Raw genomic sequence first — 27,023 nt, forward strand, 5'->3', positions numbered from 1 at the left:
TTGCTTTTCATATAGTGCAGACAGGGGATATCAGGCAGGGATTTGCTTTACAATCGCCATTTATATCATTTACATTTTACTTTTCATCCCGGAGAAAGCCTAACCTTTCTCCCATAGAATTTCTCTTAAGTGAGTCACAAAAGTCGACTGTTGCCCAGGCGCTTACAGGAAAAATGGATTTACGTTTTATGTGTGTTTTTAGGAACACTCTTGTCACACCATACATCTCTATGACTAAATTAGGTCATTCCTTTGCTTTTTTCCTCTTTGCATTGTGGAGGAAAACAGACGTGATTTATCAATCTGTCATTATGGAGGAGGCTTGATTCTGAGTTTGTCCATCCACTTCTAACTCCACACAAACTTCAATCTGTGATTCCCATCATTTTGGGGCTATGTAACCAGAGAGTGTGACTGGGCAGAAAAAGGCTTTGATACTTTGGTGACTAAACATTTAAAAAACACCTGATTTAGATGATGGATGGATGACAGCAAAGAAGCAGCATCTCTGTGACATGGTCTCCCCCTATAACCCATGGAAAAATATTTGACAGTCAGCAAAGATTCAGAAAACAGGTACGAGCAAATATGCTTTGTTTCTCCACTCATGCTGTGCCCGAGATGGCTGTTCATGACAGGTCACTGGGGACAGCTTATGTCACTGGCAACAGGATCTACAGCCACTCTGCACGACACCTTGGATCTCCCCAGCTGCTGCAAGATTGTCCCCTATAGCAGTGCTATAGGGAGCCCTGTGCCTTTTCAGTGGTGATAGAGGAAGCAAATACTGCTTTTAAGGAGATGATTTGCGTTTCCAGCCTTCTATAGATTTAAAAATTCTTAATCTTGCACTAAAACTCATTCAGGAGTTGCATATTTGAACTTTTAAACCAAAGTAACTTTTTGCACTAGTCATCTGCACCTTTATTAGCAAGGAACTGACGGGAACTTAGAAGAAACTTAGTTGCTGCTCTACAGGCACAGAAATCTCCAAAAGACAGGGCAGCGTCTAACTAAATCTAATACCATCATTAATTCAAGTAACATTATTTAGAGAATTCCATCATACCTGAAAATATAAGAACATTAAGCACAAAATTGCTAGATTAACAACACGGAGCATCTTCATAATTCTACCTAGCTGCTTTTTTTTTGTTTTGGGAGAAAAAAATATAGTTCTTAAATTTTAACGTGAGAAGAGATATTTGGAATGTCACACTCGTTGCATTCCTCTTATGTACCCTCATATTACAGCCAAGAACATGAGTTAGATTAAAACATTTTGGTCCTCAGCAGAGTCAACTGTTGACGCCATGCTGACAGCCTGTTAACAGAAACCAACTATTAGTGGAATTGCTGTGGGAGTTTGTAGGAAGGCATTTGCAAAGACTTTATCAATACAGATTTACCTCAGTAGCTAAAAGGAAAGACAGCATCAGTTGTTGTGGCCTGGGTGGATACGTCATTCTTTGTCGCTGAAGAAAAAGCAGTTGAGTCAATATGAATTGCAGGTAGATAGCTCAGGTGGGGCGGAAGGTGACGGTCGTAGGGGAGGGATGAAGTTTCAGGGATTGCAACAGTTTTCCAGGTACCTGTGATCAGGCAGCACCAAAGCACGTCTCCAAGGCAAGCCCTCATCACACACGCTTATCTAGTCACGCCAGCCTGCAGCTTGATTATGCTCAGATTTCAAGCCCAGATACTGTTTTTAGCACCCTTCTCCTGCTTTTTTTCCATTGTCAGCAGGTATATTTGTATTTTTAAAAGGTCAAATTCTAATTTTAAATGTAGATTAACCAAAAATTTCCTAATCTGTACCTGGATATAAATACTGGTGTGGCTGGATCTGAGACGAGATGCAGAGATTTATCAGCGGTGCCCGGTGCCCTCTGGCTAAGTGCCTTTGACTTCACTGAGATTTGGCTCCATAGGATTTTGAAGTCAAATGTATTTCATAGATGTTTACACCTCATTCCATCTTTCTGAAAAGATAAAAACTTGACTAGTGCATATTTCTGTTTGCAAATTTGGCTTGAGTTTATCTGATAGTGAAAGCTTTTGCTAGATTTCACCGCATAATTACTGAAGTGCAAATCCCCAGGAAAAACAATTTGCTGTAAAGATTTCATATTTGCAGCTTAAAAGGCGTTGATTAGTTGATGTTTTACTCTGGCACGGCATTGTAGTAGCTCCCTTAAAGCATACATAATTACTGATATTTTTATAATTTATTTTTCATTACTTTAATGTGCACTTTTGCACAAATATCTCCCTCAACTAAACGTATTGCTTAGCAAGTTGAACACCATAAATGGAACACAAACAACATACCTAAATTTCGTTGATTTATTCAACAGAGATTTTTTACCTTCCTCTCTCTTCTCTACCACTGAAACATTAACTATTTGCTCTTTTGCCTTTTTTTTATTTATTTTTTTTTCCATGGAAAAAAGTGTGCTGCAACACACAGGTAAGTTCTTGTTCATTTCAATGGCTGGCTTTGATTCTTGGTGCATTTTAATATTAGCTCACTACCTCTCATGGCCTTTCCAAAGTTTGTTCAGTGGAAAAAGAGGACAGGGCACAGTGAGACCTTGTCTATGTTGAACAACTTTCCTTGTATTTCTTTTCTATCCTAATCTGGCAACAAGCAGAACACGGACATAAACAGAGTGCCGGCAACCTCAGCCTCAGTCCACTGAAAGACCCATATTTTCCAGGAGACGCAAATTCTGCTCCCTGAAAAATGAGGAATTTGCTGACACAATAAAGCAGCGTACCTTGGTTCCATTGTACAGCCATACATGATGGGATAAAAAAATAGATTTATACCAATTAAATACCTTTATACTGGTTAAAAAGTAGGACTGGCTGCAAGAGTAAAAGACAGGATTTAGCCACAGGTCCAAAGAAGGGCAACGAAGCTGGTGAAGGGTCTGGAGCACAAGTCTTATGAAGAGCAGGTGAGGGACCTGGGGTTGTTTAGCCTAGAGAAAAGAAGGCTGAGAGGAGTCCTTATCGCTCCCTACAACTACCTGTAGTGAGGTGGGTGTTGGTCTTTTCTCCCAAGTAACGAGCGATAGGACAAGAGGAAATGACCTCAAGTTGTGCCAAAGAAGGTTTAAGTCGGGTATTAGGAAAAATTTCTTCTCTGAAAGGCATGTCAAGTATTGGACCAGGGAAATGGTTGAGTCACCATCCCTGGAGATATTTAACAGACATGAAGATGTGGTGCTTAAGCACATGGTTTAGTGGTGGACTTGGCATTGCTAGGTTAACAGTTGGACTTGATGATCTTGAAGGTCTTTTCCAATCTAAATGATTCTATGATTCTATGCAGTGTAGGTCTGGCAAATGTACACAACCCTTGCAGTATTAGGATTCATTTTGTTCAAATTCCCCAGGATGAGTGTTGCTCTATGTCATACTGCATGGCTGGAGAGAGCCACAGTAAAACCAGGAGAGCCTGAGCTGAAGTATCAGCTGGGGGGATTGTGCAAGATCATAAAGAACAGAAGGAACAGCTTACAGAATGTAGAGGCTGTTGGAGTGAGCTCATCGGTGATGTACATGACAGCCCAGTCGTACAGAGGGTATAACTAAATAGAAAGCAGACCAGCACAAAGCACTGCTTGTGCAAGTTCAGATACTTCGGAAGGTTGCGCTGTTCAAATTGTGCCAGAAAAAAATCCCAATACTCAGGAGGAACTGTACACTTACACCAGAGGGACTATACTTCAGAGTAGGAACATGCAACCAGGATCTCAAGTACAGATCACTGTTGCACTGACGTGCTGGTTATACATAATACCAGCAGAACATTGCTGTGAGCCACAAAGACAAGGCAGCCCCAAGGTCTTTAGGGTCTTCAGAGTCAAAACCTATGACCACGTCATTTAAATTAGCAGGTTACCTTTGTTTATAATTTTCTTCTTATTAATATATTTAATTATAGCCTTCACCATAAACCCCAGCTTTTCCGGTTTGTCTAGGAGTTGCCACGCAGCATCTGCCACCTACCACTCGCTGTTGGGGCTCCATGCCAGCTCACAGCATTGCCATGGTGCCAGCACCACCTCCCAGCTTCGTATGCACTGCTGTGGCAGCGTTTCAGCATTTGTCCACTTACCTTTGAAACATGCCTTTGCCTGTGCTCCTTGCAGTCATGACGTAGGGTTGCACGGGAATTTTCCTGCTGCTAATTGTTGCCGTGTCACTCCCTCTCTGTAGCGCAGGCAAGAAGGATCAGGATGGTCCTGGCTGGAAGGCGGTGCAAGCGGTCCCTGCATTGCACTAACCTACTCCCCAGTTTTTTTTTGGCATGCGTTTGTAATCGGGGACTGAAGCCGGTCGCGCAGCAGGGCTGGGGACACCAGGAGCTGCTGGGGTCCTAGTACATGCTGCATCAACGCAGGCTCCCCTCAGTGCATCTCACCCAGCCTTGCACCAGCTTCTGTTTGCTCCTCAGTAAATGGCAATCAGCAGAAGAGAAATATTCACCTCCTCCGTGCCTATCAACTGCCCTGGTTTAATAACTAGGTCAGGTAAATGTTAAACCAGCCAAGGCATGAGCAGCAAGTTTAAATTTAATAAATAAAAAGGGGAGAGGGAGAGGGAGAGGGAGAGGGAGAGGGAGAGGGAGAGGGAAAGGGAGAGGGAAAGGGAAAGGGAAAGGGAAAGGGAAAGGGAAAGGGAAAGGGAAAGGGAAAGGGAAAGGGAAAGGGAAAGGGAAAGGGAAAGGGACAGGGACAGGGACAGGGACAGGGACAGGGAAAGGGAAAGGGAAAGGGAAAGGGAAAGGGAAAGGGAAAGGGAAAGGGAAAGGGAAAGGGAAAGGGAAAGGGAAAGGGAAAGGGAAAGGGAAAGGGAAAGGGAAAGGGAAAGAAAAACACAACCAAAGCCTGCAGGGAAGCCTGGAGCAGATTCCTAGGCCCACCCAGACGTAGTGCTCCCGTCCCTTGTCCCTTGCCCTCTCCTCTGTCCCCGCAGCCCCTGCAGTCCATGTCACCGCCATGCACACTGAAGCCATTCCCTGTCTAGGGGGCTAGATGCACCTCAGATGTACATCAGTGATATTAAACTAGCAATGAAATTAGCCTGTTTGCTTTGATGTACTCTGCTGTTATATATTAATAACTTTCTGCATTACGTAGTAAATTGTGTCAGAAATCATAGTCCAATTCCAAATTCTACCATTTACCATGCCTAATGCAACTGTAAGGACATTACACAGTATTTGTCTGGGATTTTTTAAATTGATCATGGTTTAACATACTTTCACAGACATTTTTTAATTTTCCTAGTGGCAAGTAATTGCATTTGAAGATTAAGATTTTGCAGCTTTGGTGGGAAAGACACATCTAGCTTTCCACACTCATGTAGGGAATACATACTTTGGAGATAGTGCAATCTGAAATTCCTCCACTGAGAAAATCAGAGTGACAACTAATGAGACGGCCTGTGAATCTCAGAGCGAGGTTTCAAGCAGTGAAAAAATAATTCCTGTGCTGACACTGCCATCTATTGCCACCCACTGAAAACAGAAGAGACAGACATCGTAAATCCTTGTTCTCATCTCTTCTCCATCTTTGGTAGTTGTTGCAATGCTTTCACACATATTTTCTCCTCGCTGCTGTCTTTAGTAACACAATGTTATCAGGGAAAAAAATGTAAATAAACCAAAACCAAGTGATATGTCAAATATATCTGTAGAACAGAGGATAAAGTCTCTCCAGAACAAAATCAGCGATGCATGGAAGTCTCCCTGTGAGCGCTGACAGGGAGCTACTAGCATCCTAGAGCAATCTGATCCAGTACCTAAGCATAACATGTATAAGTGTATATATCACGAAAACACATACAGAGCCTTGATCCAACACAACAGAATTCTCTGCTAACTGGGCTCTTCCCTCCACCTTGGGATAGCTGCACCTTTTCTTTGTTCTTCTCTCCCTCCAACCTCTTGCTATTTTCTGTGGGAGTTTTATACCTTTTTCCTCCTGTCTGACTAATTTTACTATCAAATCTTACCACATGATTGTTTTTTGCTTGACATGGCCTCTTCATCTTGTGGTGTAGTGGTGGTTTCCCCTCAGCGCAACCCATGTTTGTTTCCTTGCCTTGGTTATAAGAGGTTCCCTTATCTGCAAGTCCCTCTGATGTCATGACTTCTTCCCTGCATCGTCCTTTACCTTTACTATTTATCAATTTCATAAGTATTCCCAGCACAAATTATTAGCATTCAGATCATACAATGCCCATTAGTAGACAAACACTTAAGCTGTGCAACTTTACAACAAATTCCCTTGAACAAAGGTTCAGTCTTCTTTATTACCCCTAGCATTTCCAATGAGTTACCCCTGCACCTACAGTTAACAAGCAAAAGTCAGTTCAGGAAAACCAGTTGCCTTCTCCTTCCCTAAGTCACCTTTTATTGGGCAGTCCCTGCTCCCGCTATCAGCTTTCGGTCAAAGCTATTCTCATTAGTAAAGTCAAGATGAGGGATGTGAGGGATGTAAGGGCTGTCCTTGGGTCTGCCAAAAGACCCAAGGAGACCTTTTCATGAACTTTGCTAATATGAATTAAAATGTTGTTAGTAGACCAACTGTAATACAATATGTAATACAATATACTTTAAAACAATGCTCCTCCTCTTCTCTGATTAGCAAAATTATTCTCTCTCCTCAATTAGCAAAAACCCAGTCTTGCTTAAGACTAAGGAGGAGTAAATTACTTTTTTTTTTTTTTTTTTACACTTCAAATTTTGGTTTCTGGAAACTGGATTACCTATGCTTTTCTACTGAGAACCATCACATAAATTATGCCTTTCTGTACCATATAGACCCTAGGGTTTCCTTAAGGGACAGCATCTCCTCTACAGCTGGAAATGAAAGACTTACAGGGCTGATACAGATGAAAAGGTCATTAACAGAACTAGAGAAATCCATTTGCAAATCTCACTCTGTAAAGGTTTTATGTAATGGCTCTCTCTAACAGAGATAGTATTGAGTAACAGGCAGCACACTGAAAGTCTTCTGATGGTTTCCAAAGCCTGGATTTATGGATAGGGGGATAAATTGTTGTATTGCTTATAGTCTGACGGATGAAGAGTGCAGAGTTCTAGAGTCTTGTCATTTATTAAATATGGATGCTGTTACGGGTTCTTTCAAAGTGAAGACAGACAGCTCAAAGAATGATTTATTCTGCATTTAGCACAATTAGTCTCAGAAATGAGCAAGTGACAACTTCAGCTGTCATCCGAAGTTCTTGAAAAATTTAAGGAATAAGCCTTTTTCAATTAAATATCATTAGGAAAAAGTGAAAGAGATTACCAAGGTCATAAGATATTGTTTGCTTAACTATAGTGTTACCCCTTGATAACTTTAGCTAGGACATCTCATGCAATATTCTTACCTTCACGAGAGACTGTGAACCATTTCACAAGACAAAAGTTTATGAGCTGTGCAACCAGTATCAGAGCTGTCCAGTTACTGAACTGATGGAAAGTTCCCCTCGTTCAATACTCTCTCCATCCTTTTATGATCTGAGGTTGTGGAACTTATTTCCTGTTTTTACCACAATTCTGGCAAATCTAAGATGCTGTCGTGGATGGAATGTAGCTTGAACTTCTTACACTTTACTATGTAGCTGGATTCACATACTGATTTTTCCCTTGGGCTACCTAATTCTTTCCCTTCTTTACTAATTTAGTTAAATACGTGGTAAAGGAATAAGCTGTAGCAATTTGACCACTAGACTCAAGCAGCACAAAAGCAAAAAATCTAAATGACAACAGCACAACTTGCACAACATAGACAACTTCATTATTGGGTTTCACTGTATTTGAGAAACCTGTTTGTAAGCAAAGATATCTTCACTTTGATTACACTTTACAGAATTGTTACTGCTTGCAACTACAATTCTGCTTAGGATACAAGAATTACAACATTTTTTTCGTACACATCTTGATGTGAAGCTGATCATTCTTGACTGTTTGCATTCTCACATTCTTCCCTTACTGCTCTGAAGAGTTGTATGTGAATTTTCTACATGATTTTGTATGCAAGGTTGTTGGGACGATGGTGCTTCCAGGACTTACGGTGAATACCTAAGTATAATATTTGAACATAAAATTTTCAATTAATTGCAGGAATGAAAATAAAGTCTCCTTGTTATGTCCCATTAGTCCAAAGTCCTTATATCTTACTTAAATTTGCATACACTTCCCAGTTTATTGTCAAGGGATGAATTTATGATGCAAGATGCTTTTCAGCATAGGCAAAGGTATCACTGTTTTGCCTATTTGCAAAATATTACTCCATCCATTCTTCAAACAGCCACAAAGAGACCTCACTCTAAAGCAGAAAGTACATTGAAATTCTATGCAGGATCTGCCATGGAACTGAACAAGTATTTTCAAATATGTCAAAAAAAAATGTTTATGGAATATTTGAGTAACTCTGCTCTCAGTTGAAAGTGCAGCTATTGAACGTGCTCGAGCCTGGGACTTCAGAGCTACAGGCAGAACGGAATCTGTGTGTCACCCCTTGCAGGACAAATAAAACTGGTGGGATTAGCCATAGGAATCCCTACAGGACAGGCCTGGTCCTGGGCATGTTTCTTTGGTTTCTATACATACAGCTTCTATTCCTAACTGAAGCAATCAAAACTTTTAGTCAATTTTAGTGAGATTAAATTTCTGTTATCTCATTAATATCTGGTCAATAAAGCACAAAATATTTTCAAAATAACGATAGTTTAGTTCCCTAAGAATAGTGCTGATGAATCAAAAATGCATCTCCAGCAATCGCTGTTATTAAAGACACCATAAGCAATGAATTTTGTCTGTAGCAGCAGAAGCTAACTTTAACAAGGCATAATACATAACTTTACAGACTTTCAGAACAGTATAGGTGTTGTCATAAGTTTGTACAATTCTTGTAACATCAAAGATTGGGCTTAAAAACATTGGGCTCTTTACAAGGCATAAAACATTGGGCTCTTTACATTAGTGATGGGTGATAGGACAAGAGGAAATGGGCATAAGCTTAGTCAGGGGAGATTCAGGTTGGATGTTAGGAAGTATTTCTTATCTGAAAGGGTTATCAGCCACTGGAATAGGCTGCCCAGGGAGGTGGTTGAGTCCCCATCCCTGGATGTGTTTAAGAATAGGGTGGATGATCTACTTGAGGATATGGTTTAATGGGGATTAGGGATGGTTGGACTTGATGATCTACAAGGTCTTTTCCAACCTAGAAATCTATGAATCTATGAAAGGGAGTCCAGGTAGATAGCACCAACGGCACTCCTCTTTTCCTATGCTTTTTGACTGGCCAGGAGCAATCAATAAATTGAAGATATTGAACAGAAGGAATCTTTAGCAGAATTAGAATATCACTGAAAATATCGGCAAGGACCTCTTCCCATAGCTGAATCCCAAGAACCACTATATGAACATGCTATGTGAAGCTGAGGTAAGAAATTGGAACTTTATCCACTGCTTGCACATTTAAATAAAGCTATAAATGCTAACAAATAGACCTGCCATGTCATGCGTCTGCTTTTGAAGTGGAATTCTTCTGTTTATTATTCCTGTGCCCTCACACCTACAGACAGATATACAATCTGTGAAAACCGGGGACTAAATGAAGAGGAAAGAAGACTGGAGAAACTGAAAAGTAACTGACTAGTTTTTCCTTGCCTCAGGAAAAAAACATTCATGCACAAAGCAATTACTAAAGGATTATTAAGCAGAAGCAATCACAGGCATTTATATTTGCTGTCTCCTCTAAACTTGTCTGTGAAAATCAAAGCTTTAAGTTTCAAAACAAAAATTATGAAACTAAGTTACACTAAAGGAGTCATACTTGACAGCAGATTTATCACTAGATTAATACAATTTTTTCAGTGATTTCTGATAGTTCCATTCACTTAGACTACTTTGTTTTGAATGTATATATTTGATAAGAAATTGGAAACAACAGAATGTGAACAGAAAGGCAAAACCGCCAAAGAAAGATACATAGAAAAGGATCAGGACTCTTTATTAGGCTCACTGCTTATATTAATATTGAATATAGAAGTAGTCCTCTTTTTTAGAAATTAAAGTAACTATAAGTAGTTATATTAAAATTCCAAATTTCTTTGAAAAAAGTTGCTATATATTTCTATAAATTACAGTATTGATCTGTACAGACAAGAGGTTCTTATTTGAATACTATAAATTATTTCCTCTGATTAGAACATAAAGCTCTTAGTTTATAGAAATATAACTACAAGCATAAGATGTACATTTCTCACATTCTTACTGGAGATCTGCAATTCACTGGAAAGTTGGGAGATTTATGTTCTTCCTTCTGTATAAAAGTTCTACATTTCACTGCCAAACTCCTGTTCGCTGTTTCTTGTCACCAGTACGCTCAAAAAACATATAGTCCTAATAAGAAAAAAAAAATCAAACAGAATAAATAAGTCTTAAATGCAGTTCTTAGTTCAGAGATCTCCTGGTTACTTTGCAAGGTATTCAAAGCACCTTCCTCTCGGAAACCTCAAATGATGAGAAGAAAGTGGGGGCATCTGTCTTCATCAGCTCTCCATCCATCTCTCCCATCCATCACTTGGGTCTCTCAGAATATGACACTCAGAGAGAGAAAGAGGTGTTGAAAGACCTACATGGAAAATTTATCACTAGCCAAAACTATACGTCCTTTACTCAGGATTCCCGCCCTGGCTTTGTTCGACCTGACTTAGTCCCTTCAATTTTCCCTCCAACTGGAGTCCATCATAGTTTACATGTTTAGTTTACACCTGGGGGGCCCCATCTTCTTTCCTGTTTGGAGTCCTGGGTTGTTCACACTCACTGATGCTGTGCTTCATGCACATGGTAGCACATGAACACCCACAGCTAAGGAAAACCTGGTTCATGCACAGGGCTGGTACAGGCTGGTGAGAACTTTCCAAACTCCAGGTGCTTCACATGCCCCTTTCCTCCTGCCTGCAGCCCTGCCAGCACAGCAGCAGGGCACTTTTTGAAATGGTACCTGATGTCAAATTGTACAGGGAAGCAGAAACACGAGCATGTCACACTGTTTCCAAAGGGCAAAGTGAGCTGCGCTGTGGTATTTGACATGACGGAGTCAGAGTGCAGCTGAAAAGCCTTGTATCAAGTTAGATGAGCTTTGCCTCCATGGAAGTCCCTTCCATCGGAAATTACTCCTCTGAGAGCTTGTAATCCAGCTCAGCTCAGTGCATCACATACTTCCGAAAAGGAGAGGCCGCTCTGGCTTTGGATGGGTCTCTTGGCTGTTGCGGATCTGCACTTTCCTAGTCTCATCATCCACATAAACATGCTTTCCTCTGCTAATGGGTCTGTAAGGAGTCTTCCCTTTACAGGGTTTCTCAGTCCCATCACATATGAAGCTCTGCTTAAATATAGTTAGCACCTCATGTAGTCTAGAATAAGCTTCTTATCTGAATTCTTTGTTGCCCTCCATGGTTAGTTTTACACACAGGATTTCACAACAAGCTGTCACCCATTTCAAGGAGCTGAGAGTCAAATCCTTTACCAGAACAATTTGGACATGGAGATGAGAAAGTCCGTTCATATTCGGGTACTAGTGAATGACAGACTTACGATAAGGAAGCAAGCACCGATCATGACAGCTTTCATTTTTACATCGAGGTCCATTGGGAATGTAATTCCAAAGTTATCTGCATCTGTCAAGGCTTCTTTCAAAATCCCACTCCACTGCTTAGAAATCCTCCCAACGGTAGAAGTCTCATCCATAGACTTCACCTAGTTTAATGTAAAATTAAAAAAACAACACATCAAATCTGTCATTCATAATATTCCCAAATCTTTTTCATTATAGATCAGTTTGAAAGTTTCAGATTGTGTTTTTTGAATTAATGCAGACATTGAATGCAACCATTTATACCTAAAAGGCAACCCTGACTATCAGAAAGTCAGTCTTGAGTAGCACAGACATGAACTTAATTGTAAATCTGACTGCGGAGTTCAATTCTTTAATGGCGTCGGAAGGCAGCTGCTGCACGCACACACACACGCTCTGCTGGAAGTGTTGTCTGTTAGCCAAGAGAGTGAATTAGTTTCTCCTGCCATGTGTCAGGAGCTGCTCAAGTGAAAATTAAACAAATTATGCTCTTCTGTTCTGAAACAGAGATTAACCCTTTGTCAACATTCATAAAGTTAGATCCAGTCTTCAGGGTCATATGAAAGACTAGCCCCCCAAATAAAATGATAGTAAATTTGCTTTAGCAACTATTTGCAACGTCATTTTAAATATTAAATGGTAGACTAGTGTATCGGCTACTTCATGGGTATGAAAATAATAATGCATTATTTACTAATTTTTTTTTAAGTGAAAGTTGTAACACTTCAGTATTCAAATCTATATTTTAGGTCTAAATTATCTTGATTTACTTGGTCATTGAATGATTATTAAATGACTAAATGAGTGGTTGTAGGAAGTCAGTTTAATAAATACCTGATACAGCTGAGAATAACATATTTTTGTTAGGACCTAACATAATAGATTCAAAAAGATTTTGCTGCTAAATATTTCAATTAAGACATTTGTGTGCAATCACAGGGAATCAGTCTCACTGATAATTTATGAGTGGTTTTAAGATGTCCTTTCTGGAAGTTTATCTGGCTTATCTAGAGTAATGTAGATATCTAGAGAAGTTAATTGATTATACTAACATTAAAAGACTATGTATGAATTACTTAGTATATACTACAGTTCGGTTGACAGTTAATAAGTGGAGCAACAAACTACTATCAAACTATTATCTGAAAGAAGATACATACAAACAATTTTCAGCATTGCATACCTCAAAATTAACGTCCTGACAACAGCTGCAGACAATACATGGGCCAGTAATTTTCAGTATATCCATTCTTTTCTCATTTTGAATAACAAACTTTGGCAGGCAGGGATGCCAGGTCTGGACAACATAACCAACTGGATTTCCTGGAGGTGCCTGAACTTCCAGCTTCACAGGAAAAAGAAAACCCCTGCATGAACGTTCATGCTTTTATGTGCTTGCTAGACAAAATCCACACTACCGCACAAACCAAACACGACCATTTTTCCACAACAATCTGGCTTTTCAATGCATGAAGCTGCGTGGGGGTTTCTGCGAATGTTTTCAGAAAACTCCACAAAAATTGCAGACATATGCAACTTTTATCTTCACTGAAAACAATAAGATGCTTCTAAGGCTATATGTACACAAGCTACATATCTACAGTAGGAAGATCAAAGCATAGTGAAAGAAAGGCTGTGAGCATCCTGAAAACATTCAGTGAAGACACGGCAGGATACAGCTATCACAAATGCCTCAGTAAGAGCTCTGAGTAGGCTCAGATTTGAGGCTTCAGAAGTTGCATCGCCCCATAATTATTTTAATATTAAAAAAGCTCATTGTTTCATGTGCTGAATTTCACTACAGCTTGCACAGCAGTATAGTGACAACTCTAGCTGTTATTTTATGAAAGCTGCTGCCCAACTCTTACACCACAAGTCTGTTTCCAGCGCAGATTTCGGCACTAGTCACGACTTCCCTGACACGCTGTCGAATCATTTTTTTCATTACCGTAGTCAGAAATGGCCAGAGCAAACTGAAGTGTTGCAGCGCACTAGCTTCTTCCCAGACCAAAGAGACTCCATGCACAAATCCCATGGATCTCTCTCCCCACAACTTACAGACAAAACTTGACTCGCTTCACCTCGCTTCCCGGTTCAAGACATCTTAAAACTGCGCAGGTGGACCATGTCCCATGTGAGGGAAGATAGTGAGAGGGAGCAACTTACCTCCTGTAAGCAGCAGGGAAAGAAGCAGGAAGAACACCGGAGGGGTCTCTCCAGCCTTATCACCTCGTGGCCCAGGTTGTCTATAATCCGGAGGGAGAAGGGTCGGGATGGCCCACAGCAATTCCTGGTACAGCAGTCCGTGTCCTCTGCTGCAAAGTACACCCTTTGCCCCAGCGAATTCTTGATTTCATATTTGTTGTTTGTTTCAAAGTCAATCAAAACTGAAAAACAGGAACAGAACTGTTAAATTTCTGAGAGCTGTCTGGTGAGAAAAGTCACCATGCTAACTCTAAAGCTACCCTTTGGGAAGGCAGCCCTCACTCAAAGTCTGTCAGAGGCAGCCACTGTGAAGGGAAGCAGTGGGGAAGGACCCTCGAGCAGAGCAGCCTGATGGAAAAGTTCAGAAAGGATAAGACAATGTGGAAAAAGCATGGAGATGTCCATCAGTCCCCTCCCACCAGACACAGACATCTACTGCCAGAGCAAGCACCACAATTACAAATAACACAACATGGAAGATTTCCAGGGAAAAGATGAAGGAATGACAATTAAAGAAACTTATGAATTTGAAGGTGAAGCAAGAAAAGGGCTCCAGAGGCCACAAATATATTCAGAATGACATAGCCACAAAAAAAGCCTTGCAGTCAAGATTCACAGCAGCACAACTAGAAAACAACAAGAACCAGGACAGAAATTTTGATTAATTTCTCTAATAAATGAAAGTATTCTTTGAAGCATTATAGAAGGAAAATGCAGCAGCATTAGGTGTTGGCTGAGATGGATGGTCCATTTTATTTCTTCTATTTGAAAGACACTGATAACATGACTTCGATATTCTTAAAGTGAACAGAACAAGGGAGGCAGAAGGAAAGCAGTTCAATTTACTAAAACAGCAGGATTGCCTGGAAATGAGATCAGAACCATATGCCAGTCTGTGGAATTAGATGGAATAAGAGAGGATAGAAAAAATCTTCAAGGAGGGAAGACGCAAGTAGAAATCATGTGAATGAATAACATGGGAAACGTGTGACTTCAGCTATAACTAGCTACAAATATTATTCAGTCACATTGCTATGTATCTTTTAAAATATAGAACCTGCTTAACATCCTCTGCCCTTCTATTTTCTCCTTCCTCTCCTCCACAACTTTCGCAGGAACCCAGACAGATAACAGAGGCAGGAAAGAGAAAAGTGGCCATCTACCTTAAATACATATTGTCAAAGAAAGTCTTAAATTTTACCGTTCTTGGGATTATTAGATTACATATTTCTCTGTTATAAATACTTTTCACTTACTCTCAAGAAGTTCAATTTGCTGATGAATTAATATCTGGTCAATCTGTTCATGGTTGAAAAATTAAACAGAATAAATAGTTAATGAGTTGTAACTATGAGAAATGTAGTTTTAAGAAGCATCGCTGTTTTAGTTCACAATCAGATTTATGGATCAACACATTGCCCAGAGGCAGATCATCTACCAGCAAATCTCTAGAAGTAGTGCACATCCCCCCTGTCCTGTCCTCTGTCAATTTGGCAGACGTGTTTCAGAGCACCGGGGCAGATGGCAGAAGCTGTACCCGAGCAGGTCTGGTTACGAGCGCACAGGGCTGGCGTGGCCATGCTGCTTTCAGGGGAGCTCAGCTGCAGAGCCTCTGACACCACATAACCCCGCTGCCTGCGCCAGGAATCCAGACGGACAAAGGCCGGAAACTGAGACCTTTTAGAGCAGAAGCTAGCTACTGCTCAGCTCTGAGTGAAACTCAGTCTTATCAGCCTCTCCTCACTGGTGCTTTTTTGTTTGGTTGGTTGGTTTTTTTGAGCAATTTGCAAAACTGGCAACAATACATCAATGTTAAGCCTTGATATTTGCTCCCAGCCATGAGATAAACTGTACTGTTACAGTACAGGGACATATTCTGTAACGTGGAAACAATTCTTATTTTGCTGTTAGCATTCTCTACGTTGTGAAGACTGACTAGCACCTCTCCTAACAACGTTATGAAGAGGTGTGAAGAAATCATGTAGAAAATTAAGCACCTCTGATGTGCTACAGTTGCTCTTATTACATGTATTCATCATATATACCTTGCCAAATCACATGACATCTCCCAAACAGTAGCTTCAGAGATGGGAAGGATGTATGATAGCCCTGTGCCCCCAGTCCTTTAGCATCTCACTTGGCAGCAAGAGCACCCCGTGAAGTGCTGCAGCCGTAACAGGCACCTCCACACTCAAACATGCATCAGTCACGTCACAAAAGGCTTCGCTTAGCAGCCCAAAACAGCAACCTACACAGCTGCAACAAAGCCAGACGCTTTTTTTCAGCTTTTTCACAGATGCAGGCTGCTTCTCGGGTGAATACCTGTTCTTTGGGAAAGGAGGAATTGTACAGGTACCTGTGTGAGGTATTCTAGTCCAGGAGGGCAGTTGGGAGGAGGAAGAGGAACGGGCATCCAGATTGTCCCATTGTTTGCAGTGGGCTGGTTCTGAATGGGTGGAACAGCAAGTCCAGCTGGGATTCCCATGGTCTGTACCTGGAAGCCATAGCCTCCTGCACCTGCGACACCTGGTGTGGTAGGAGAGATGCAGTTATGAAATTTAGAGGTTGAAAAAGAATTGCCCCATGGGTCTTCAAAAGATTAGTTGGTTCACTATTTTGAACTATGAAGATCCTCATACCTACAATATTTCAGTTATGAATATGACAACTTTCATAAGGGAAGTTACACTGGATTGGGATGTTCTAATCCCTCCAGACAAAACCAAACAAAGTAAATAAATGCATAATTCTGGAATATACCAGAAATTTTATTCACATAAAGATAGCCAATTCAAAAATTAGAAATAAATGAATGAAGGTTATTTCTAAGTAGAGAAGACAGAATAGCTTAAAATGAACGAAAAGTATCTGCGTTTACAAGTTGTGAGTTGAGCAAATGAGGAATTTTAAGACAAAGTTTTCCTGGAATTATACCTTCTGCTTATGTAATAGGAAATGTCCTTTTAGCAAAGTTTGCCTGCAGTTTTCAAACCAGATTAACTGTGATCTAAAAACTACACTTTCCCACTTGTTTAATGGATTCTCTTTCAAAACTCAGAAAAACCACAACTCCTTCATGAAGGAGTTGTGTAGCAAAGAAGGAAATAGTTCCCTGTTTTGTGAACGTCAAATAAGTCTTCTCCAGTTAGCACTCAATAGGAAACGCAAGCTCTTATGAAGCACTTCAGGGTCTGAATGCTCAGCACCCCACCAGGTGGCACAGGCAGCACTGCCTTAGTGCCCACGAGCCATCCCACCTCCCGTAGCTGTGCGCAGAGCTCTACTTTGCCTGATTTAAAAACATTTACCAATTTCAGTCTACAAGCAGAAATAACTTTAATTTCAAGACTACTTATTTTATTTAAGAAATCAAGATCTAAAAATGTAGGCTATATGATTTGTAAATGATTAAATTTAAAAATCTAGATAATTTCAATTTAAAACATTCATACATCTTTCCTAAAATTAGAAGGTAAACATAGCTAAGCTAATATTGCTTGAACACCTCTGAAAGACTCATGTTATCTTCAATATTAACAAAAGATGATATTTTGTTTATATTTTACTCACCTTGCATTGCCATGGATCTGCTTATAATTGTTCTGCAAAACAACATTTTTATTTCATGGGTTTTTTTAATATATAATTTCACGCAAGAGTTATTCAGAGTTCTCGACTATTGATAAAAGATACTTTCCTGTCTAAACTATATGGGAAAGCTGAATTACAAATACAAGCTAAAATAACTTAAAAATATCTCGGTTCATTCTAGGCTATGTCTCCACCACAACGTAAATCTGAATTATCTATGCCTGTACTTATAGTTTGAGTATCCTGAAATCATCCTCAGCTCAGAGGAAAGCATCAGAATATGCAGTTATTTCATTGCAGTGCAGGACTCCATTGTGCAGCCATTCAGAAAAATCACACCAATTCATATGAACAAATTACTGCAGTAATTTTAGAGCTACTGGTTTAGTGTATTGATGTTAACTACAAAACCCATGTGGGTAAATCCTGAAGCAGTCATGACACCACGCTACCACCTATTCAGTTCTTTATGCTATTCCGCTTCTGAGGTGATACCACTAAATATCACGTAAGCAGTTTTTGTCTCCATACGATAATAAAGGGTGGGCTTGCACAGGCGAGTGGGTTCTACAGCACAGTATCAAGGTATGAAAGGGCCAATGGCTTGTCTTTTTCATTCTACTCTTCCAAACACCAAAAGGAGTTAAAAAAAAGCAGCAGCTTACTGATGTCAGCATTAACCTTGAGAGATTCTCCTTTCAGTTTCTAGGGTAATGAGAGAAGCAAGACAATGAATGGCAGCAACTTCTATTAAAGACAGAGGTCCAAAATAGCCAGGAGATCCATAAGTGGAAGCAAAAAAAAAAAGAACAGTATAGGAGATTCTTTTTACAGGATCAAAAGCTTTAAAATAAAAAATAAATCTAGCTATTCTTTAAAAAAGAAAGCAGTTCAAGTTAAACTAGCAATATATTTTGTCTGTTATGGTTCTTTGAACTAGTTCAGTTCAATGAAGATGGTAATTCAAAGCTGGGAATGAAATTGAAACTGAAAGCAGTTCCTTCCTGCTTTTCACTCCCAGAGTAAAAGCAGATGTCACAGGAGGATATTTAATGGTTCTGGGATGATATGGCATCTAGATCGCGGCCCAACTTTTACACAACATCCTCTTTGTTTAATAAACTGGTCATAAAATGTTCTTTTTTTAGTATTTTTTTTTCTCTGCTTCACTAATTTACTGACAAAACCATCATCCTGTTTTACATACTTCAATTGAACTCTGATCCCCACATGAATACAGGTTAAAAAAATATATTAGGAAATAATTTAAAATTATACGTCTATTTTAAAAATCTGAAAGAACACATTCGAACTACATAACTTAAACCTTGTTCTCACAGTTGATAAAACAGAGTTACAAGTTTATATATGACCGTATTAAAATATGTTGACAAAACTGCCAGCTTGCAGGAATAGCACAAATCAAAGATGAATTAAAAAAAAAGTTATTTAAAATAGCAAAAGATCAGTTTATCAGTTTGACTGTGAGATGTTCCAGCTACCTGAACTTCAGTGAAATACTGAGAATTACTACTGAACCCTTTGGTAAAGGGAGAGTAGAGACAGAATTATATGATTTATTTAAAAGAAAGGTTTTACAGTAGCCCAGAATCTTTTTTTCTCCCTACAACCACATATACATGCCACTGTGCAATCTAGGATTTAGAAAAAGTTGATATGCTCTATAGCTAGAAAAGCAACAAAGATTTTACAAAGTTCAACTCCCATGTCATCAAACATGATGCTAAACAGAAGAGTTAAGATTATTTCTTGTATTAAAATTGGCTCTTTTCTTCTATTGCTTTTTATCTAGACGACTCCTACCACCTCCAATTGAGTCACGAAGATCAACACAAAGTCATGCCCTGCTTTTCATCTGAATAATTTATAAAGATTGTGAAATAACATAAAACTCTGAAATACCAAAGGAGTGAGGAACAAAAACTTTCTTTTGTCAGCCTTTATATTGCAATATGTTGTTCAGCCACATTGTTACACGTGGGGAAATTCCAACCTTGTGAAACCTCAGTCAAGAAACAGTAGTAATGGGATGACCAGTCACTCAGAAACATGTTGGTTACAGCTGCCTGGATTACACAAAGCAATGATTTGAAGCCTACATTTTCATTTCAGTTTAATAAAATGAGGCTTTACATGTTGCTATATGTTACTACTTCTAGTAACCATTTTAAAATAAATATAGGGAATAATCATAGAAATGTTACATAGCAGGGGAAAGTAAAGGTATTTGCACTTTCTCACTAACATCGAAGAGGAAGAACGCTATTTCTTTATAATGGAGTTAAAAATTTCACAGAATTAAAGAAAAAAAGAAAGAAAGTGCTTCAGCAAGTAAAAGTCCATTGCTGAATTAATTTTGGTTCAACAAAAACAGTAGCTGCATGAATCCCTTGTGCTGTGCTGGCCACATGCTGCAATGTAATTCACAACATAAATCCAGAGTAAGTTGTATTGGAGTAAGTGGGCTGTGGTGTTTCAGAATATGCAGCTTTGTATCTTTGTGTACGTCTTATAAAAAGCTTTACAAGGCCCTGAGCAATCTGATCTAAATTTGAATTTAGTCTGGCTTTAGGCAGAGAAATGAACCAAATGACCTCCAAAGGTTGTCCTTTCTGTTAAAGAATCAGACAGTTTGGTCTGAAATATAATCAATCCAATCTTTTAGAGTTAGTTGTCTAGCACTAGGCCGTAAGAATGAACTATAGACGAAGCCTCTCTAAACTGCAAGGAAACATGACACCACAGAACTTTCTACACTCACCAAAGCCATAGGGCACAAGCTGTGGACTTTCACCTAGAACACTGAATTTCTGTTGAACTGCACTGAGTAAAACAAAGCAAGGCCCTGAAAAAGGTACGAATGAGTAGATAAGGAAGCTGCAACCAGCAGAAGCTGGGATCGTTGAGATAAAAAAAGGTATGGTCAACCTATAGACAAAGAAGGGATCCAACGAGGAACGAGAAGACCCCAGACTCAAATATTACTGTTGGTCCAAACTGTAGCGCCAGGGGTGGGAACTCAGGCTGTCAGGGTATTGTTGCCCTGGGAATCCTTTGTTCTGGGTCCCCATCCGGAGGCACCCAGCTCGAGCTGTAACTTGCTGCTATAGCACCATAAATTAGCCTGAAGTACTTCGTATGGGAGGCTCTGCCTCCAGGTCCTGGGGTTGGACTTATGTGGGAAATGAGTCTGTGTGCAAATGTGAAGGGAGTCAGAAAGGGGCACCCACCCGTTTCACTGAGTCACTCACTACAGAGAGACCCCTGTCCTGGTAGTCAAAGTCTCAGGTGGTGTGAGTGTGACTCCTAAGTGCAAGTTGAGTGCTCGGACTATGACATTTCCTTAACACTTTCCAACCTAAATGATGCTAGGATTATAAGGATCCTTTGTTTTTTATTACATTAGCTGAGGTATTTGCTGATCAAACATTCCCCAAAATTGCCCAGCTGGGATGCAGAAGGATGAGAGGAGAGTGGGGACAAGGTTCCAGCTCCCAGCACCTCAACCCTCGCTGGGGTATTTTGGGTTATAGGGCTGCACAAGGGAGACTGTGCCAGAAAAAGCCAACAGTTTTTGCCCTTTCTTGATAGATTCCCATAGCAACTCACAGCTCTGGGTCCACTCTCCCAAGGGGAGTACATATGAGATATAAATTCCTCTCTTCTCCGGAGGAGAGGACATACCCAGGTTCAGCTTTACGCATAAGAAAGCAGAAGTGATTTTGCTGGCAGGAAACAAGCACCGGGGGAACTGAGAACTCTTCATGCAAAGCAGCTGTTGGGTAACGAAAGACCCTTATGAAATACAGTCTCTGGATGGTCTGAGGTCCCCTCACTGTGCCTGTGTTCCAAGAGTGAGAAAGGCAAGGGCTGCCCACCTGCCCACCGCACGGCCAGCTGCCTCCCCTAAAAACACAGCTTGAACCCCACAGTGTGGCTTCCTGCACCAACCACTGCAGCACAGAGAGGAAGCGAAAGACAAAAAAAACGACACACATACGCAAAAAAATGATCCTTCAGCTGCCCAGAACAGCCGTTCAGCTGCGGGTTAGCAGCGGACAGCAGACCCCCACACCTTGTTTGCTGTGCTGCTCACGAGAGAAAGGGACTCATATCAAGAAGTCTCATTCTTTGCACCTTTTCCCTACATGTTGTACTATTTAGAACCCGTATTGCCAGCCTTCCTCCTCATCCATAGGAGTTCCCAGACTTTTTCCCTTTGCTCTCAGAAGTAGCAGGCAATTGCTGCGATGGCCTACGCCCTTTCACCCAGCACCAGCACACCCAGCCAGTTCCTCGCTTTCTCCTTATGTTCTTGAATTGTTTTTCAAATGGGTAAGATGGAACCAACCCTCAGAGGCATCCAGGTGCCCAGGCACAGTGTTTGTCCTCTTCCAGAAGTTTTGAGCCCAGGCCCTTAAGGACAGTCAAAAACTTTTGGAAAGGAAATGGAGGAAACGAGTTCCAAAGGAAGCCAGAACAAAACTGTTCTAGTTCAGAGAAGAGTAAGGAAATAACATCCCAAGATTGTTCCTTTTTAAGGAATGGTGGAATGTCCATGTTTCTTTCAGACACTTTCTCATTTTCAGAACTACATTACACAGCTAGATTTCCTTTACCCCGATGCATGTCAGTAGACACGCTGCAACTGATTTAGAGAGGTCTTAATTCAGGCAACTACAAAGCTACTGTTTTTTATCAGAAGAAAAAAAAAAGTATGCTAGTATGACAATCAGTTTCATTTCTTATTCGGCTCACTGCAATACTGCCGACAGCATATTAATGTAAGCCCCCAAGCATAAACATCATGTGTGGTGCCATTTAAATACCAAGCCAGGCCCCTTCCAAGGTTTACGATTCAAAAAACAGAAAGCCAAATAGCTGTGAGCCATGCATTAGCTCACCCTAGCTAGCTTTGTGGCACTTCTTTTCACCATCACATTATATTAGACTATTCAGCCACTGGATTTTAACCTTGACTGCTGAAGAAACAGTATATTTAAAAACAATCTAGTTGATCTAATTAAACAGGCTATTTTCTGCTAAAGTTAACAAAATAACCTTCAGAGAAGGAACGAAATCAGCTATAAGTTGACATAAAATTATTTTGTTCTGCTGCTGTTCTGGAGAGGCACCCTCTCCCCTTACATAGACAACTCTCCTGAAACCTGGGAGTCCCAACACCTGAGAGCCAAAAAAACAGGCTACACTCTGGGTAACCAGCCTTGCTGAGATGAGGGCACATCTCTAATGCTGCCCACTTCCCTGCTGGGTGACTGGACACCCACTGCCTGACCCGTGCCTGCTGCCGCGGATACCTGAAAAGCCCACCTAGAAGAAATCATATACGGCAAAGACACTTACATTCAAGGCAAAAAAATACCTGTTCCCAAAGCGGAGGAGCCGCTCCTCGGCGTCCCTCACCGGGCCCTGCTTCCAGCCGCGCCGGAACCCCCTGACACAGAGCACCGCTCCGCAGCGCCCGACCCCGTCGCCTCCCGGCGCCTCCTGAAAGCGCAGCGCCGCGGGGCGGGGGCTGCCCCGGGCCGCCCCGGGGGAGGCCGCGCTGGGCGGACGGGCTGGGCCGGGCCACCGCGTCCCGGGGCAGCAGGGGGCAACGGAGCGACGGTTTATTGTTTCCGCTAAGCAGCCACGTTTATGAGCGGTACCGAGCGGCGCCGTCCGGAGCCTTCCCGCTGCAAAGGGCTCTGCCGCTGCGGGAGCACCGGGGACACCGCATGCATGAGCGCTGTTGGCTCATTTAACCGCTCTCTTGCAATGGCAGTGGAACAGAAGGTCAAATATTTGCTTAAAACTCAGCGATGCAGTATTTCTAGAAGGTAGTACTGTATCTCTCAGTGTAACTTCTACAACCGAAGTAACACTGGTGTTCTTTCAGTAAGGAGGTACAGCAGCTCAAACCTGCCGTGTAACTACTGTCTTCTATACGTACATCAAATGATTATTCACAGTAAAGTATAATCCTAAAAAAATATCTTAGGTTTCCTATAACCTTTACACCATCACCTTATACTGTCTGAAAAAGTTTCCACTGTAAGAAGTTTACGCCGTAACCTAAATGTTTAGCGAGGACAGCTGGTTTTTGTGAAATACCTGTCAATGGAAGAAAAAAAAAAAAAAAACCTAAACCCTAAAACCCTTTGCTGGGTGCTTACCCTGCTGCACTATTTCTGAAAGATTTCCTGAAAGCACAGGTGATTTGAGGAATGATTGCCATATCTTTGGTTCATTCTAACCTCTGACACTACATTAACAGTTAACGAGGTGATACTATCTGGAGAAATACAGACAGTGCAGTGCATTCATATTGCCCGAGGAAACACTTTTTCAGTCTGCAAAAGTCCAAAGTTTCTAAAAGTTCCCTGTAATTTGTAAAGTTTTTTTATTTCAAAAACATTTGCCTCTAGAAAGCTACCCCAAAAATGAGTCTTACAAGAAGGGACGGTTTCATGACGCAGAATCTAGACATACGTGATGGTGAAAACTAGGGTAAGGAATGGGGGCACCTATCAATTTGTTTACTCTTTTGATAACAAATTTAATCACACAAGGTGAAGTCCAAGAAGGACAGACAAGACTTTAATTTCAAATCTGAGTGCGTACAAATACATTTTGTGTGTGGTCTCACATTTACTGTACTTTCCTGGTTCCGTGTAGGCTCTGTGGAGTCACTCACTGTCCTTAATGCATTAGCAGGTTTTTAATGAAGAAGAATGGGAAGGCTCAGAAAGAGAGTATAAGAACTGCTGAAGGTCTTTTGGGCCCAGAGGATCACTCTAAAACAAAGGCTCATCAAGGTTTCTGTTAAATAAGGTTTACCATAAATTTATTTAAAAAAAAAAAAAAAAGACGTACTGCTGTATCTCAAAGTGCCCCATTTGTTGTTGGATTTGTTGTTGGATCATGTAAAATTAACAGGGAAGTGTTAAATCCCTTACTTTCAGCTCGGCTTTTTAAGAAAGAAGCTACTTTATGATAAAATATGTTGTATATTCTGAATGTTTTCAGGTCAAGGATGATCAAAACATGCAGTTAACATCAATGTTACATAGATAAGCCATGAATATATTAAATGGAAACGCCTGATTTTGTAAGGGTCATTGTAGATTTACTCAATGCTTGTTAACGATCATCATGAAACACTCCAGGGTTACAGACAAACTGATATAACATAGTGCAGAGGATTGGCTTGCAGAGACATTTCTTAAACGTCACTGTTAAGAATCACATGGAAATCCGGTTGTCTACAAACATGTAGTCTATTATTTACTGTAATGGATTGACATTTACATATTAATAATTTTTTAATCTTTAGATTCTATAAAACCAATTACATTCTAAATTTTTCTTCTAACACATTACAATGAATAACAAAATATTTTCCTAAATTTTAAATCTAATACTTCTGCTAGTTTCTCAATGTTTTGGTTCCCAGACCATTCAATAAACATGACAAACTGAGCTTAAATAAATGTCTTCTAAACTTCTGTTCAAATGACTGAAGATCATCTCTCGCATTCTTCAGAAGCCTTTGGATATTACTACATGTACAAGTGTACAGGTGCAGATAAAACCTGATGAGATGCAATATGCAAGCCTTATTTTCAGGACAGCACAATTATAAAACAAAGCAAAGAACAATTCTGTTCTGTCAAAGGGTAATAATAGATCTATGGTAGCGAAATGCACTTTTGATATTTCCATCTCTAGGCTGCCACTCTCCTTTTCTTTCCTTATATATCTCTACTCCTCAAGACTTAGAACTACTTCCAGACAAGTACTAGTTACCTATGAAGAAGGTAATCCTGTTTGATAGATGAATAAAAACAAAAATATGTGATGTTTTCATAAGAAGGGAAAAAGATGGTTTGCCCTTCTGAGTTAGGGATTAGCTAGCTAATTCTTAAAATCTGTTGATCAGAATGTCAAGGGGGCTGTAAGTAGCATAATTCTGAGATACAAGATATTTCAGATAGCATCAAATACAAACCCATTGCTTCGACATTACAACAAATAGAATTACCTCTCTGCCAGATCACACAGCTTTGAATTCCTTTGCAGCAAGGTATTAGCTGCAGTTCATCTTGGATCGCACGTTATAACCTGGAAGTAACAGATGAAGAATTTAATGCTCAGAGGTTATAGAGCCTGAATTAGAGACTTACAGTAAGAAAGCCAGCACCAGTCCTGACAGCTCCTCCAGGAGCAGCAGGGGCACAGAGCACTCCTGATTGATAGCTCTGGAAGACAGAATTACCTTGTCCTCAGGAAAAAAAAAAGAAAAATTCTGAAAATTAAATCTAAATCTCACCCCATTCCAAGATAGGATGCTAGAAAACAGTATGAAATCCTGTCCCAACTATCATCTCTTACAACCTACCAAATCAATAGCCCAGTTTTCATGGCCTTTAGTCTTACCCTTACCAGGATTGCACTCAGCTACACTGAAGGCTGCAAGTTTGACAAATTGCTTCCTGAGAATGGGGGTTTGAACTTCCATAGACATAGTGAGAGTGGCTTTAGCAGGAAATAAAGTCAAATTCCTGAGGGGTTTGATAAGCTGCACAGCAGAGGCCCACTGCAATCCCAAATTAGTCCTGAATCACATGAAATCATCCAAGCTGCATTCCTGATGGAGCCGCTCGGTGTGCTGCGTGCCTTGCAAAGCCTCCCTGCTATCATCGGGGAGCTGGCCCATGGTGCCGATACCAGCCGTTTGAAAACTTAGATATATCTGGAAAAGTTGTAACAACTTTTCTGGATTGCCCTAAATTCAACCTTGTAATAAAATTCAGCAGAAAAGGGTTGTAGGGATGCAGTCTGCAGCCTGCCCTTTCTGGCAGCCAGCTCTGGAGCCACAGGTTTGGGTAGGTGCCAGGGCAGGAGCAGTGCTCGGCTGGGCTTCAGCTTGTTACCATAGCGAAATCAAGCCCTGGTTATGATGATGTTGACACTGGAGTCCGTGCTGTTTATAGATCCGTGTGTTTAATATCCACTCAAAGAAAAAAAAAAAAAGCAGCCTCGCAAAAGTCTATCAAAATGTATTACTCTGTTTCGATGGAAAAAACCCCAACCCAAAACTAACTAGCTCTTTCTCTTCCAGGGCCTTTTTTTCCCCTATGCACAGAGTGGAAGGGCAGAAAGGACATCATGTATCTAGCGTAAAATGCAAGAAAATTCTAAAGATTACTTAGCTTTCCTCCTTACGAAATTTACTTTTTCCATCTCCAGACTTAAAATATAATATAGTGTATAGAATATTATAGAATAGGATACTGACTATAATAGAATGTATTTCTCCCTATCCATAAAAAGATTTTGGCTATATAAAATTCAAGTAGTATGATAAATAAATTATGACATGAAGATATTGGGCTTTTTCAGTAATTATACTTCTAGGAAGACATTAATTTTTAATTTTTATCCATGGAATATCTGGTTACATACCTGCACCCAGGTGATAACTCCATGTTGTGTGTTCACCTTGAAAGGAAAATAAATGATATTTGAAAC

The 27,023-nt window shown here is 40.4% G+C and overlaps 1 protein-coding gene across 1 annotated transcript; it reads right to left on the bottom strand.

Moving 5' to 3' along the window:
- Nucleotides 1-10,375: 10,375 nt before the first annotated feature.
- Nucleotides 10,376-16,398, bottom strand: PLSCR1 (phospholipid scramblase 1). Its single transcript, XM_009986113.2, has 6 exons — nucleotides 16,234-16,398; nucleotides 15,134-15,176; nucleotides 13,839-14,059; nucleotides 12,856-13,017; nucleotides 11,633-11,794; nucleotides 10,376-10,435 (listed from the first exon to the last, which is right to left on the bottom strand). The coding sequence occupies exons 1-6, from the start codon at nucleotides 16,360-16,362 to the stop codon at nucleotides 10,376-10,378; spliced, it is 777 nt and encodes a 258-aa protein (XP_009984415.1). The 5' UTR covers nucleotides 16,363-16,398.
- Between the last annotated feature and the right edge of the window lie 10,625 nt (nucleotides 16,399-27,023).

The sequence above is a fragment of the Tauraco erythrolophus genome, chromosome 11, assembly GCF_009769465.1.
Source record: "Tauraco erythrolophus isolate bTauEry1 chromosome 11, bTauEry1.pri, whole genome shotgun sequence".
Taxonomy (NCBI): Eukaryota; Metazoa; Chordata; class Aves; order Musophagiformes; family Musophagidae; genus Tauraco; species Tauraco erythrolophus.